This window comes from Halichoeres trimaculatus, unplaced genomic scaffold (genome assembly GCF_033239565.1).
Source record: "Halichoeres trimaculatus isolate MK-OKI-2021-1 unplaced genomic scaffold, fHalTri1.1 fHalTri1_scaffold_11, whole genome shotgun sequence".
NCBI lineage: Eukaryota > Metazoa > Chordata > Actinopteri > Labriformes > Labridae > Halichoeres > Halichoeres trimaculatus.
In genome coordinates, this window is record NW_027437189.1 from 30,850,726 (window position 1) to 30,867,930 (window position 17,205).

At 41.3% G+C, this 17,205-nt stretch overlaps 1 protein-coding gene across 2 annotated transcripts in view; it reads left to right on the top strand.

Moving 5' to 3' along the window:
- sema3bl (sema domain, immunoglobulin domain (Ig), short basic domain, secreted, (semaphorin) 3bl) overlaps positions 1–17,205 on the top strand; it is a 107,874-nt gene that overhangs the window by 43,299 nt on the left and 47,370 nt on the right. For both annotated transcript variants that reach the window (XM_074681210.1, XM_074681209.1), the window contains exon 4: positions 11,675–11,794. In XM_074681210.1, coding sequence (XP_074537311.1) covers positions 11,675–11,794 — 120 coding nt within the window. The remainder of the gene's footprint in view (positions 1–11,674; positions 11,795–17,205) is intronic.

Below are 17,205 nucleotides of genomic sequence, written 5' to 3' on the forward strand. Positions count from 1 at the left end.
TCGATCGATCAATGCATGTCTAGTTATATTGCATTTTTTATTATGTTTCTGGTCGTTGTTAGAAATCAGGCTTTAACAAAGCTGACTTTATAAGTACTGGAAACCACGTACACACCAAGCCCAAAAAAGGGGGTGCTTTTTAAATAATTTCCATTCATTCATCAATTCATTTTCTGATCCGCTTATCCTGTTCAGGGTCGTGGTTCAGCTGTCCCAGCTGTCATTGTGCGAGAGGCAGGGTACGCTCTGGACTGGTCGCCAGCCAATCACAGAGACACACAGAGACAGACAACCATTTACAGACACACTCACACCTATTTATTTAGATTTAGAGTGTTCAATCAACATGTTGAGAATGTTTTTGGACTGTGGGAGGAAGCCGGAAGACCAGGAGAGAACCCACGCATGCAGGCACATGGGGATAACATGCAAACTCCAAATAGAAAGGCCCACCAGCCAACCTGGGAATCACACCACTGACCTTCTTGCTGTGAGGCTGCAGCGCTGACCGTTGCACCACCGTGTAGCCCTACAAATAATTTTAAAAGCATTAATAAACATTTTCACATTCTTGTACAAAAAAAGTGATAGATGAGATGAGATGTCATTGAATGTCCCAGTTGTGAATCTGTTTTTGGCTTTAGTTGAGTTCAGACAACTTTAGCTAAACTTACCAGTGAGAACTGATTTATGTCAAATACACTAAACATACATGCACACACAACTCTAAACAAAATGAAGACATTATTTGAAGAGCAGTAAAACAAATTCAGCCCCTTTTTGCAAGAAGACTGACTGACTACTACCTCCATCTGGAATGTGTTAGAGTGTGTGTGTATCAGTGTGTGTGTGTGTGTGTGTGTGTGTGTGTGTGTGTGTGTGTGTGTGTGTGTGTGTGTGTGTGTACAGATGTGTGACCAGGTATATATTCTCTGTGTTTGAAGTGACAGGTAGGTCTTGGGTGTCTTATATCAGTTTTATTAGGTGTTTCCTCTTCAAGCTGCTCATGTGGCTTATATAGGTGTGTGTGTATGCCTGTTGCCTGTTGCCTATGCTTCTGTAATGTCTATACAGTAGATAAATAGGAGTGACAGCATTATCAAACAGCTCTTAAAAAAATATGTTAGTGTGTAACTCTGCCTTACTTTTGCCAGAGGAGTCATACAGAGCGTGTGTGAGATAGTGTGAGAGACAAATTGAGGTGTTTGTCAGCTTACGTTAAAGCACACAGACGTATCCCTGCATTCCTGCACGCCTCTCCATGTTTCTGAGTATTCTGGTGTCAGCACAGATGGATTACTGCTGTATCCACAGCATATACCCAGCAAACACACACACATACACACATGTAAGCATACACTCAGATATTTACACTCACACACACAGACACATGTTTCATCTCATATCTGTCTCTGTCTGCATCTGCCAAACATAACTGAGTTTGACAAAACATGGAGGAGGTTAAAGGTGAAAGGTCACCACAGATGTTTGTTGAACTTCAGCGTTTGAGTTAAAGTTTGTGTACATAATGGGCGAAGAAAAAGTTGTGTAAGTCAGGAAAAGAGAAGATGTTCTTCACATGAGAAAAAATCTGAAATGAACAATACTTGCCGAAACAGTCAAGTTTCATTCTGGTTGGTAGACGTTCTGGTTGCATGGTTGTACTTAAGTGCACTCATCGGCCAGTGTATTAGGTACAGCTGTTCAACTGCTCAATATTGCAAATATCTATCACATGGCAGCAACTCAGTGCATTTAATCATGAAGACATGGTGAAGATGACCTGCTGAACTGAGCATCAGGACAGAGAAGTAAGGTGGTACAAGTGACAGCTGTCTCTAGAGTTTACAGATAATGGTCTGGACAAAAAAAAAAAAAATCACTGAGCAGCAGTTCTCTAGGACAAAATGTGTTGTTGATGTTGGAGGTCAGAAGAGAATGGACTAGTTGGAGATGATAGAAAGGCAACAGTAACTCAAATAACCACTGGTTACAACCAAAGTCTGCAGAAGAGCATCTCTGAACACACAACACGTCCAACCTTGAGGGAGATGGACTACAGCAGCAGAAGACCACACCGGGTGACCCTCCTGTCAGCTAAGAACAGGAAACTGAGGCTAAAATTCACACAGCAACACCAAAACTGGACAATAGAAGATTGGAAACATGTTGCCTGGTCTGATGAGTCTGGATTTCTGCTCCACATTCAGATGGTAGGGTCAGTATTTGGCATCAACAACATGAAAGCATGGATCTATCCTGCCTTGTATCAACGGTTCAGGCTGCTGCTGCTGGTGTCATGGTGTGGGGGATATTTTCTTGGCTCACTTTGGGCCCCTTAGTACCAACTGAGCATGGTTTAAAGTCCACAGCCTACCTGAGTATTGTTACTGACCATGTCCATCCCTTTATGAGCACAGTGTACCCATCTTCTGATGGCTACTTCCAGCAGGATAACGCTCCATGTCATAAAGCTGGAATCATCTCAGACTGGTTTCTTCAACATGACAATGAGTTCCCTGTACTCAAATGTCCTCCACAGTCCCCAGATCTCAATCCAATAGAGCACCTTTGGAATGTGGTGGAACGGGATATTCTGATCATGGATGTTCAGCCGACAAATCTGAAGCAATTGTGTGATGCTATCATGTCAATATGGACCAAACTCTCTGAAGAATGTTTCCAGTACCTTGTTGAATCTATGCCACCAAGGATTAAGGCAGTTCTGAAGGCAAAAGGGGTCCAACCCGGTACCAGCAAGGTGTACCTAAAAAAGTGGCCAGTGAGAATAATATGGCATTAGGGTAATTCTGCCAGTTTTTATTTACATGTCAGTAATTGTTGATATCCTCAATGAATCTACTAAATAACAAAAGTTGAGCCTTCTTGCTCACTGAGTCATTCCAGTTGTGCCTACATACCAGTATACATTACATGCAGCTGCTGTTTTTCTGCATTTCTGTGCAATGCAGACAAGCTTGAAAAAAGTTTTGCATGATATCAAATAAGCCAGAATACCACAAAAAGTTCATTACACCTGCTGCACACAGACTTTTCTTTAATGCAGCTGTCAAGAAGCTTCTTGCAGTTTGAGTGAAGGCAGAAACTCGAAGCATTCATTCATGAACTATGTGAAAAAATGGCTCAAGTGCCAGAAGAGCAGAAAATTTTGCAGCTGTGCCACACTTTAACCCAGAGGCATAGAGACCATAAAGCAGCTGAAACAGGCTTTATCGACATTAAATATCTTTAACAGGCAACGTTACATTTTACTCTTACAGAGCACTGTTTATCTGTTTAATGAAAGAATCTGTCTCCAAAGTCTTCCACTAACAAGTGTCCTACACCTTCAACATGTTTTTACTGATAGCTCATCCTCCCAGAGTCACAACCTCCCAGCCTTCACTGTCATTAATTACAGCTCAGACAAATAAATAACAGGCTGAGGGGAGGCTCTCAGTGACTTCAGCCAAGCGTGTGGTGTCTTGCTCTGGCTGTTAACACATTCTTCTGGCTCATCTATCTGCATCCTCTGCTGGCTGAATCGATCAAATCAGATATCTACTTCTTGATTCTCCAGAGCGATGTGCTGATCACATTTAGACGGATGAAAAACAACAGACATTCCTGTGCACGGGTTATTCAGTTTCTGGGAGATGAGTTACACATTGTGTATGCAAGTCAGGATTTCCAGTCTGATTGATTTGTCTGCGGTTTGCTCCTTCATGTCAAGCTTGATAATGTCAGGGAGCCTCCCTCATGGTTTGGCTTCATCTGCACAGCAGGAATCACTTCCATTGTGTTTGGATTGAGTGTTTTGCAGCAGGTTATTAATACAAATGCAGCCAAAGATCTGTTTATTTTTATCTGTCTTTATAACTGTTGAAAGCTTAGATGGTAACGGTTCCACATTTTCCTTTTCCTATTGACTGAAATGTCTGAATTTGGAAGTAAACTCGTTTCACTTTAACATTAATAACACACATGGACCTTGGATGTTTTGCACAAATGAACTCATTGTGGTCTCAGATGCTTTAAAGTCAAGAAACACAGGGACAGAGTGGGGTCTGTCCCCGCCTGTCCTCTGCCCTCTCAGTGTCAGGTTGACGGGAAGTGGTCGCAGCCTTGCTGTCTGCCAGAGAGCCAAGAAGGTGACTGTGGTTTTACATCATATAAAAGATTATTTGATTTGCTGCTTCATGGGAGCACTTGGGAGATATTTGGAAAAATCATCTCACACACTTTGGCGAGCACTTCTTGCCTCACTGAAAGATCTCAGGGCCTAAATGGAAATCAATCAAGAGTACTTAGAAAACTGGTTTCTTTGAGGATCAAACAGCTACTGAGACCAAAGACTTGGAGAGGCCAGCACTGTCTGGCTTTGAACTGCTTTCATGATGTTTGTGTGTGTGAGTGTGTGATTGTGTTTGTGTATGAGGTCCTGCTCACTGTACTCTTGTACATGTGCATATTTATGTGTATGTGTTGCTCCTCATTTCCTGTTAGTATTACAGAATCTGACTTCTCTCAGCATTGACTGTTTACTCTGGCCAAACGCACTGTTCCCTGCCCGGGTCAGTCATCACAGAGCATGTTTGGCCCACTTTGTGGCTAGCGTAACTCAGTTCTTTCTCCATGCACTTTGTGCGTGCAGGTACCTCATGTTTTACTGTTTGATCCTGACTTTCTGTTAGCTCTGTGTTGGCTTGTTTACCAACCTTTAAGGGACTGTTAGAAGTTTCTAAGTGATCTTGGGAAAGTCTCCCCAATACATATATATGCCTGATCATAATCCACACTTTAAAATGAGATTATCAGCACCAATATAGTTTTTTCCCAAATGCTACTTCCTAGCTTACCGATCAGGTTGAGCAGGACTTAATGTATTTACAGCACGTCCAGGTCTCTATGACAATACCACACTGGCTGACAAAGTTTAGCTGTGAGAAGAGAGATCTGTGTTTTTCTCTGCTGAAAATGATTTCTGTGATTCATTTTGTAGTGGTGTGGACACTGCAGCCTAACTATCAGACAGAAAAAGGACAGAAGAGCAGAACAAAGATAAATGGGAGCGTGGTAGAGAACAAGCTAAAGGCTAGCAGTGCAGCATGTGGAGGTTGTAAGACCCATTGTGAAGAAGATGAGATAATCTCAAACTTTTGACCTAGACCTGTCCAGGTTCCATCCAGAAGTTAAAGTGAGACCATAGACTGGACAAAACATGGACGTAGTCTCGCCGACGTCACCCGTCTGTTTCTGAAACGGAAAATGAAGCACATTGGCTATAGTGGCCATATTGGTAGTGGCAAGGGCTTCGCCCACAGCCATAGGGCGCCGGCCGTCATGTGACCCTCAGCTGTGCCTCTTATTGGGAGAGCTTGCGATGTTAATATCCTCTGAACGGCGGCGTTAGAAAAAAATTCACCCCCCGTACAGTGGGTGCCGGTAGTAAAATTAGTGACTTAGACAGGAGACGTATTTTGAACCAGGCTGTAAATAGGTTAATTTCTGCTTTGAAAATGTTTTTTTTTGGCTTGGTGTGTATGTGACTTCTGGTACTTCCGGAGCCAGTCTCAAGCGAACACTCGAGAAACAGCAGATTTTCCGCATTGTTTCATATTCTCAGACCGGAGGTTGCTGCTTGAGTGAGACACAACAGTTAGCTTAGATGGAGCGTTGATTATAGGTACTTGCATGCTTTAGAATCTATGAAAGGAAAATGCACAGCTTGTGACGGAGCATGTTGGTGAAAAATCATATAAAAAAACTTAATAAATTAGGGCCTTGTACAAAGAGGTTAAGCAAACAATAAACCAGTCTTCATCAGTCTATGAGTCCAAGCCCATCTATCTTCTTATTGCTAATGCAGCCAGTTCTCAAGTCCTAGCAAATGTATGTCACAAACTCTTTATTAACAAAGACCAACTTTTATTCCAAATCCAGATTAAGGACTTTTGGGTACTAAGCCTAGAATCTGCTGCATGATGACTTCAAGTACAATGAGCTGGTGTCCATATATGTTTTTAATCTGGAATGAAAGACACGAAAGCAGTTTCTGGAAGACATTAATGTTGAAGCTTGGCTGTTAGAACAATTGATTCCCAAAATGACTCATAGGTTTGTGTTTTGTTGACTCTGCTTTGTCTCTTTTGTTTTTTTGTTTTTTTTTTGCTACTGCCTGTCTTGGCATCTTGAAAAAGAGGTTTTTGATCTCAATGGGACCAACCTGGTCAAATAAGATAAAAAAAGACAAAAGCTTTGGCATTTTGCAGAGGTACGCAGAGCATATACCACAAGCCTCTAATGTGGCACTTAAGAGAAAGCATTTTACTGATGACACACTTTGGTGAAATCTTTTTGAATCCCAGGAAATGTCAGCAACATGAATTCAACAATGCTCTGCAGAATTTCAGACTTTGTTCCCTGTCCTGAAAAAACTTGATAGTTTGCTCTTTATTCCCAATAAATTCACATTAATACAGCCTCATCAAACTGTGATCCTTTATTGTACAAACTGTTAACAATCGTTACTTTGATTCATATGGTTTGTGGCCTGCGATGTTGTTAAAACTCATATTTCACAGAACTAATTTGCCATAAAAGCTATTCTTTCTGACATTTACCTCCGCTCCCACTCTCTGGAGTCATCATTTCGACTTTTTCATCCAAACTTTTTCTCTTTTCATTTGACAGAAGAAAAATCTGCCAAATGTTCATCATCCAAGTAGAGTAACAGACTTTTAATAAAGCTATGGCTATGGTTCCTTAAACATTGGTATAATTGTTTGACTGTTATAGAACTTGTGGGAAGTATTGCTCTGCAGTAGTTTCACACATTTATCATCTGAAGAGCCTTTAACTTTCTTGGAAGCGCTGTGCCCTGCCTCAGTATTACCACACTTCATGGGAAAGTTGTAGTATTGCAAAATGTGAAAGCTGTGGGATGCTGCCAGAAGTCTTGGCAATGCCCTTGTTTGTATATGTTAACAATACACATAAAATAGATGTAGTTTTCATGTTTGAAACCCTGCACATGCCTGTCAGAACCCCAAAGACACCAAAACAGTGGTTTCTGTGGGTTTCTGTGGGCTGTGTCACAGTTTGAGTTGTGTGAACGTGCAGCTTGTTGCAGCTGGGAAAGAGTATCCGCGGTCAACCGTCCATCCCTTGACGATCACAGCTTAATAAACGAACACTGCTAACTCTTGTTTTCGCTAAATAGCCTTGACCCTGGCTTATTCATGTAGTCAATACATCTCAGCGTTTCAAATCTTGGCTGAATGTTCAGGCTGCTCCCTGAGATCCCCCCGATGAGGCTAAACCAGATTTAGAAAGCAAACCAGTCCATTTTCTGCCTGACACCCCTCCCTTTATTGACACTTAATCTCAGAAAGACCACACAGACATGTTAAACCTCAGGCCCTCGGGTGGGGAGAGCAGAGACATATTTCTTCTTTTCAGCGTTTCATTCCACTCTTTGCTCTGCTCGGCCACACAGATGTGTAAGTCGACTCCCAGAGTAGTAGAAAGAGAACGCAGGGGAGGGAGATTTCTATTCATTATAAGCTTATTAGGTTGGCTTTCCTGTAACCTTCTGATGGAAACAACGTGTTAAGAACAGCTTTTCATTTTATCCCTGCAGAAGATGATTTCAGCAGATTGGTGACAAGTATAATCCTCATTTCAAAAGAAAGCCAATGCTAATCTGAGATGGATAAAGAGAAACATGTCAGATTGCCATGTTATGTATGAACTAAATAATGACCATCATATTCTGATTTAATGAAAAGGCTTTTTACACGAATGTGTTTCTGTTTGATTCATAGCTGGTCTGGATTTGTTTGGGTAAGGCAGACTGTGTTGGTGTAAACTGTGTGCCGTGCTGCAGAGACATGGTTTATATCAAGCCGGCAGCGCTGAAAGCACTTGAGAAAATTATCAACAACATTTAAGAGTCTGAGGGCAACTTTAAAGAGAAATCAGGCCACACGCAAAAGAGAAATCCCTGATTTACCTATCAACAAACAACACATGCACAGAAACCATCTTAGAAGATTCAGAATTAGCTTTTCTTATTTTGCAATTGGACAACGGCTCAATTCCTGTCCATCCAAATCATTTCTTTTCAGATTTTTCAGATTTTTTGGGCTTTTATTTGCCTTCATTGGATGGTATTGCTAAAGAAAGGCAGAGAAAGTAGTAAGTGAGTAGTTATAAAACAAGTCGCTGTTGCTGAGGGTCAAACCAGCTACCACTGCAAAGAGGACAAGAGCTTCCAGTACGTTACAATAGATGCGATCTGAAAAAAGACCAAATTAAAAAAAGGCAGATGCGGACTGGATCTCAGAGAGATCAGGACATCATTTCTAACTTTGACCAGCTTGTCTTGTTCTTACCACTGCAGCATATCGTGCTTTTACAGTTGTTGCCACCTTTTCCCACCTCATGGGAGCAACTTTTGCAGCTCAAAACAGTCAGTGATTGATCTTCGTGAATCCAAAGCTTGGTCAGGGATGGAGATGGCGGGTCAGCCCTATGTTCCCACATTTGTAAGACTTTTTTTTTTTTCCCCACTGTCAATTGCCCACTATGTTCCCACAGCCCACAGATCCTCACAGTCACAATCATGACAAGAAGAAATAAAGCAGCCTGATTGAAAATGGATTCAGTTAAAGCAAAAAATCTAGCTAAAATCTTAAAAATGTGGGATAGGACCTTGGGAACAGAGGCACCCTCCCAGGTGGGTTATCATTCCCACTGTGGCAGCCTCTGCGACTCATAGGCTGCAAAATTGGCAAACAGTGGGTGATATTACAGAGACTATATCCATGTTCAGAGACACACATTGTGTAGCACTGGGGGAGGAAGAAAGGGAGTCAGAAGTAGACATAATCCCCGTTTCCACCAAGCGCTCCTGTTTGGGTCAGTATAGTTTGGTACAGGTCTGATTGGTAAAACCTGATCCTGTTTGTGTTTCCATAGGCAACTGTGCTCCCTCTTGATAGGCGGTGTGTAAGCCAGATACTGATGGCTGATTCAGTTACATAATAGTGTGACACCATAGCAGTGCAATACAGTGCTAATAAATCCAATGAAGAAGACAAATGTGACACAGTTAACAAAAAACAACAATGGAAGACATCCAGCTTTTCTGTCTTCTTTGTGATTGGCATGTGGCTCTTTGTGGCCAAGTGCAATCGAGCTTTGTTTCAGAGAAATTTGTGAGCCGAGAGGACAAGTATGGCAGCCTCTGTTGCACAGTAAGTGATGACTCTTTCAACCAATCAATAGATTGCAACGTTTCTAGCTCTCCCTTCTGGGTCTCTGATCAGTTTAGTCTGGCACCCCAGCGGAAGAGTCCCAAAATGTGGGACGGTATGGGTTGTTAATTTGGGGACCTGTCTTGGGATTAGTCAGTGGAAAGCCACAAAGTGTGTGCTGTGCTGAGATGAACCAGGCTGAACGCTTGGTGGAAACAGAACTAAATGAGAACGGTTCACCGTTAAAACAGAGGTTTTTATCAGGAGTAGGTTGACTCAGATAATTCCCATGGGCTGTTTAAAATGAAGTCACTATTCTGATTTTGTGGCAGGTACTGAAAGCAGCAGTGTCCAACATGACTACGGGTCAAAAATCAAATCTTTTGCTCATCACTCATATCCACTCATATCCAAAGTCCAGAGCCCAGTATAATCCATCTTACAGACTCCTGAAACAATCATTCAATGCCAAAATAACATGGAAATGTTCACGTCATGCCAATATAAAAATCTATTCTATGGTTCAGGAGTTGCCAAAGACATTTCCTGTCTGGATTGTAAATATTTTACAGAGCAAGCTGAAGTCCACTGCTCTCACTCAAGAAAAAAAGGTAAGGCTGAGAAAGAATGAGAAAGGCAGAGTTACAGCCAGTGATGGGCAAATTATTTTGGAAAAAAAGTCATTCATTATGGTTACCTGTGACGTTCCCAAAAAGGTAATTGGATTAGTCACTGTGTGGGTCCTTGTGGCTGTGAGGGAGTGGAAAAGTAGGCGATTTTTCATGCTGAACATGAACACAGCATTGCAAGGTTATATATTAAAGAATGAATATGTTAAATTGAAAAATTTGTATATTTTATTGTTAAAAAGTGATATTTGTTATCACATAAACACAAAAAAGATCAAAAAATTGGCACAGTTGAGTACCGGTACTGATTGCCATGTACCGGGCACCAGTACTGTATTGTTTCAAATGTAAAAGGTACCCATCCCTGACTCACTCCTGTATGCAATATGTGACTTAAGCAGAAAGAAAAATACATGGTATGCCTAAAAGCTCTGTTTTTTGGTAGTGCAATGCCATATCCATAAATGTAAGAACCTCAGTGATTATGGTAATTATCAAGGAAACCATGGAAAATGACGAGGTATCAGCCCTCAGATTAAACTCTTATGAGCTTTTTTGTTGTTATCATATTTTTCCAAACAATTGTACCTTAAGTTGTACCAGGCATCAAATATACACATAACTTTTTAGTAAGGATTCTAAACTCTTTTATAAATGAGCCCTGAGGTGTGTACTGAGAGTGTAGCATCATCACTCTGTCCTTTCTAATCAGTGTGTGTTTCTGTGCAAAATGCTGTCTGGCATGTGTGTGTGTGTATAGCATGATTAAGAGTATAAAAACTGAGTGTCCCCCCCAAGGGGATTAATAAAGTATATCTTCTTCTTAACTGTCCCCCTGGCACTGACACCCCAGACGCTCATTGTGCAGAACGAGTTTGACCTTTTCCAACTTGAGGGAACGACACCCAGCTGATCTCTTCTTTCTTAGCTCACATCCTCTGTCAGCTGCTGCTGCAGACAGGAAACAGGAAGTATTGGTGCCCTCTGTTTCCTCTGGTCCTTTGTTGAGTGCATTAACGTCTGGACACTTGTTTCCTCAGCCACCACCTCTTTTGTTCTTGCTCTCATGTGTTTGAGTGTCTGCCTGACAGGTTTAGAGTTTTTACAGTCTTTGAAACAAACCCAAGAAAATGTGGCCTCAAAAGTATAAAATGAAAAGAGAGTTTATGGAATAATAAAGCAGTAGGGTCTGTGGTTTTATAAAGTTAAAGTTATTCTTGGTGTCTCCATTTCACTTGCTTCACACGCAGATACGACCCTTATCTTCACACTGATTTGACCCCTTAGATTCTTATTTTTGCTCTCAGGCGTTTCTTAAGTTTTACACATCTTGGGCTTTGACCTGAACGTGATGAAACTTGTTTTACAACATCAGATTGTCCCATTGGCTGAAGTCCAAAAACAAGAGATACGAGTGCCGGGCTATCCATTTCATCTAATAAAGCTCTTTCCTTGGCTCTGATCACCAACATGTGGGATCAATGTGCGTTGTTAAGAAATTGTTTTGCTTCTTTTCAACTCTGTGAAATCAACATATCTGCATCTGGATGATAACGCGGTGAAATATGGCATATGTCTGCGTGTGCTGTATGTTTGTGGATGTATGTGCAGCATATTCTGGAGCTTAGTAGAAATTAATTACAAGTTAAATGGGAAATTATTCAAGGTTCATTATCTATTGCATCAGTTAAATGAATTCAACCTGCCTCTACAACATGTATCATAAGTGAAAACACACTCCAGTGAGACACAGAGCCTGAATCTTGATGTGTTTGTGTTTTACAGACCGAGTGTGCCAACTTTGTCCGTCTCCTGCAACCCTTCAACCGCACCCACCTCCTGGCCTGTGGCACGGGTGCCTTCCAGCCCATGTGTGCTTTCATCTATGTGGGACACAGAGGAGAGGTAAGCCCTGGTTGAGTGAGACAGCGTTTGTGTGTGTGATGGAATGGTCTGTGCGGGAAAGCTGCAGGGGCCTTGAAAACATCTTTGGTGGAGAAATGTCTCAGCACATCACTCAAACAGAAAAACACACACTTAGACACAGGCCCAAACACATAAGTCATGTGTGCTGCTAACCACATGCCATAAATAACATTTGGATTTTACAGAAAACGCTGATATACAGATGTCACAGTTGTGTAAGACCCATATTTTTCTGAATGCAAACTGAACTACTGCTGCACTCTGTCTTCATTTCCTAAAGGGAATGTTTGGAAACTATAAATTAAATTGAATTTTAATGCACCGTGAAGCAATTAGGAAGACTGCTCGTTTTTGACGGTTCAGTTGACCCTAATATATCCTCTGGCTTTTAGCTGAGTTTTCCTACAACATGATGACAGACTTCAGAAAATATGTATTTCCCAGTTGACTTTGTGATGATTTAAATTTCCATCGAGGCGTCAGATTTATAAACAGATACAAGTTCATACTGAAATTGATTTGATTTTGGACACTTTTTGTGCAAGCTGCATGAGGCAGCTTTTGGTTCCTTAGAGGCAGAATAAAACAAAGTCCGTCCTCACGTTTTTTCTGGTGATCAGAGTCTGAAGGACTGTTTGATTTTCTTTCCAATACCCATGAGGTGAGAAAGAAGAGAAGGTTGAAGTTGGTCATTTCAGTTTAAAACGTTAGAAAACATAACCTCTCATTAGTTCTATGATGTTAGCATAAAGCTATGGAGTTAGCAAACGTGTTTGAGACCAATGTCTTGTGCTTTTAAATGATAAGCGTTTGAAGTTGTTGACAATATTTATAAGAGAGACTGATTGACAAAACACTTCTCTCTGCTAATGTGGCTTATAGCGTGCAGGAATCCTTTCAGCCAGATGCTAAATTTGCAAAATTGTGCAAGTTTTTGAGACCCATGGGGGAAACTTCACAAAGCAAGATGAGAAAAAAGCACATTTTTTAACTCAGTTGTAAATGATCAAATTTGATGATAGTAGCCAAGCTAGCTTGTAGTGAAAGTATAAACCTCAACGGCATTGGCTTGATACTTTTCTGTAGGCCAACTATGTGTTAGCTAATTATCCATAGAAAAATCCACAGAACAGCAGGGGGTAACTAACAAGTTAAGGAACATTTGAACCTGAAAACCAATTTTTCCCTAAATCAATCCATTGTTATCTTGTCTTCTTAGTCTACATACTTGTAGATGTGTTACTTTTTTCCATCTTTTCACACAAAGACTTCTGTTTTTTTATAGTCTTAATATTTCATCAGTTGTATTTTGTTGTTGGTTTGTTTTTTTTTTGTTGTTGTTTTTTTTTAACTATTGCACCAACAGACTAAGACAAATTCCACATGATGCAAAAACTACTTGGCAATAAACCTGAATCTGGGCTTCTGTGTCTTTATTTGGAGAGGACAGAGTTGTGAGCAGATGAGGAAATGGGGTGAGAGTGGGAAGTGACGTGCAGGAAAGGAGCCACAGGTTGGACATGAACCTGGACCACCCACTTGAGAGGGTTTGCCTCATGGGGTGTGCAACCTAGACCTTTTGGCTACAAATAAATTAAATTAAACAAAGATTTTACTTCACAAGTGACATTACGCTTACCAACCAGATGGTGCTGATATGTCATGGACAAACTGTAGTTTGCTTACACGAGGACAGAGCAACACAACACTAATGTGGAGTCGTTCTCCAATGAATAGAATTAGTCCATAATTCATTTGCTTTTATTTAACTCTTTGGCTCATGGTCCCCATCAACTCACATTTAGGTAGTACCAGAACATTCATCAGCCAGTTTACTACTTTGCATAGTTTGTGTGTTGTGTGGGTACCAGAGGTGAACTGTCAACTTGGGCTAGCATCAAGTGGCATGAGACGACACGTCTGGGCTTTTTATCTACCCTGGACATGCGCTCAGTCGCAGCTTGGATCAGCTTGGCTTGAATAAGTGTCTCTGAAAATCAGCTGAGCCTCGTCAGTGGAACGAGTTGCAGCTAAGATTAAAGCCGCCACTTATTCAAGCCACGCGTACTGGGGATAGCCTGGCCTTTTTTACCCAACTCCGTGGATAACCCCCCCAAGTGTATTGAGCTGCAAACACACAGGCTTCCTTTAACCTAAGGCTGTATTCAGACCAGAAAAGTCCTTTGGTCCACTTGTTTGGTCCGGACCAAAAGCGGACTTTATTTTTTTCGTTTGGTGCGGTTCGTATTCAGATTGTACTTTTTGCAAGTGGACTGTATTCTGTAAACACATCCACGTGTGTGACGATCAGTGCTCTCATTGGACAGCACTGACAAAGGATGGCACACAGAATACAGACCAGGAAATGGAGGTAAACATGTGTGTTTTTGCTCTTATTAGAGCTGTAAAATCATTTTCAGTTTCAAGAGCAGCTCCTTCAAAGCAGGCTTAACAACACCGTTTACAATTTAGGAACAGGAAGACGAATGATCGCAGCAAGGAGACGCTATGCTCTGCGTGTCCTGACAACATGCTAGCAACAGTGTGGCTAAACAGAAGACGGAGGATCAGGTATGAACTAAAGACAGTTAGGTTACGGTGGCTTTATAGGCCCAAAAGGAGCATGTATCCTGTAGTTAGTTCTGATGGACCTTGGTTTGTATTCAGACATGCACCGGAGAACCACGAACCGCACCAGAGTTCGTTTGGAAGCGGACCGAGACCACCTTAAAGAGTGGGTCTCGGTCCAGTTGTTTGGTCCACACCAGGGTTCGTTTGTGTCTATTCACACCTGCATGGAAAGTCCGCACCAGCGTGGGAAATGAACCCTGGTCCGTTTAAAGTGGACCAAACAGTCCAGGTCTGAATACGCCCTCAGTTAAACTAAACTAAAGCCTGGTTAAGGTGATTTAAACCACCACTGCTGAGTAGCTGATCATAAAGCAAAAACTCATGGAGACCCTGGAGAGACTACTTTATGAAACACAGAATGGGCCGAGGGCAAAAACAAAAAGCCAGAGATCTCCGATAAAGTTAAAATTCTCATTTTAGAGACACACTGACAACACAGAGAGATGCTCTCACTACCTCTAAAGGTCACCCAGTGAGTCAGCACGTGGCACTGGACTCTAGGAGGATATATAAGCTTCCACCAGCTGCTCCTAATCAAGAGCAATCAGGCACACACACCTGACTCTGCTTTGTGATGATCCCTCCATCAAACTCAATGAGAGCGCCCTCACAATTCATCCTTTTGTTTCAAGCTGCAAAATGGTTTTTCAGACTTTTGAGTCAATGCTGCTCTGTAAATAACAGTGGGTGCTTACTAAAGTAATATCCAGCTGGATCAGTTAACCAGAGCTAGAAGAAAACTTAATCAAGTTAAAATAAATATATTTTTTTTAATGTATGAACAAGTCAGTGGAAAATATCTGTACCGTCATGGCAGAACAGAGTGCTCTAAAGCAGTAAACACAGGAATGGTTCATATGAGATGATAAGGGATTGATGTGGACCCCGAAGGAGTCCTGTGGAGGAAACCAGGCTAATGAAATAAATATGGTTGATGCCAAGATGTTGAAAAAAAGAGAGTGCAGTGCAAACTGGCCTTTCTCTGTGCTCACATCCCCAGGGTTGGAGGTTAAGCCTCAGCAGGCAGCTCTGCCATGAGTCTTTCTGTAGGGCTACTCAGCCACAGCATCGAGCCCTCCATACGTCTTTTCAGCCACACAGGCTGGCTCTCCACTCAGCCTCTCAGCTTGTGGGACCCACTGCAGAGCCTCACACTTGGAGCCATTTGAAAGACACAAATCAGTGAATGGAGCCATTAAGACAAACTCGTAGCTGGCTGTTTCACGGCGGCCCTCCAAATGGCAGCCCTGTGTGCCGCCCTGCCGGGCTCAGCAGGAGGGGGTCAGACTGGGCATGAGGGAGAGGAAAGCTGGATGTTGGTAAAAGGTAAAGAAAGGGGAAATGAGACAGCAGGGTGGGAGAGTGCCAACCCTTTAGTGGAAAGAGTGTGTGTTTGCTGGATTGTGTGTGTGAACATAAAAGGTTCACTGCTACATTTAGTTTTTCTTGTAGATTTAGGTGCTTGTCACCGTGTGTGTTCTCTTGGTGCCGTTTTCCACCTCACCCTCAATCTGTCATCCTCACTGTGGTTTTTGGACTCTGGGGTTTTATGGCACATCATAAAAAAAAAGTCAAAGTCCTCTTCTGCTTTCACTGAATAGCTTCGGGCTTTGCAAGTCAGTGGTATCCTTAAAAGGTGCTACTTGAAACCTGTTTTCCAAAAAGTAGGTCGCATGTTTGAGACCTGCTAGAAACAGAAGTTCATTTCCAGGAAACATTTATTAAATTCACCTAATTAAGTGCAGGCAGCTAATCAAACATTACTTTAACTGTTTGATATACCTTTTGCTTCAGGATGCAGAGCAATGTGGGACATGAAATCAACTCTAAAAGAAATACAATGAGTCATTTGTAAATTAATAAGTAGTATATGAGAAAGGAAATATAGAGGGACATAAGTCATCTTTAGGAATTCAAAATTAAAGTGTCCTTTATACACTGATAATGAAATGAAATTTAGAATATCTCTCCAATTATGAGTGATGGGCTGATCAGAGAGGAGAATACTTTCACACATTTGCTATGGACTAGATTCCTAACACATGAGACACACACTGTGTTGACACAAAATATGTCCAGTCTGTTTTCCGGAGTGAGCTAACAGAGAGCAGCTCTTTGGCAGTTAGAAAAAAAAAAATAATTCAAAGAAACATTTTTGTGATGCATGAAGGCACACACAAGCCACAGAATGACTTGATCCTTAAATGTCATAAAATTATAAATATCGAGTCAAGTCTTTTTTCCAGTCTACAATATTTGCATATATTATGTATATATATATATATATATATATAAAGAGATAGACTGATGTGGATTTTTTGGGGCTGATACCAATACGGATTATTAGTAGGCAAGGAGGTTGATAACCAATATTTGAAGCAGATATCAATTTGCAGTCAAAGTGAAAATATTGGCAAAAAAAAATTGAATACAAACTCCAACACTTAACTTCATTCAAACGCCCTCAAGCACATGTTTATTAAACAGCTCCCAGGCTTAGCAGCATGTTTTATAAAGTTAAATGAAAAATGTAAAGCATAATAGCTATAGTTTTCTAAAACATCAATGTAACTGCAATAAAACTGGACAGAATTGAGTTTGTGCTGCCTTTTACAGGCATTTTATGCAGTTGAACTAATTTTCTGTTTGGTTTTACATGGTTGATTTTAAATGACCATCTAGGGCTTCCATAGGGTAGACGGAGAAACTCTGTGCAGAGAAGCATCAGTAAGCAGCTCCTGAATATCTGCAGTTTAAAA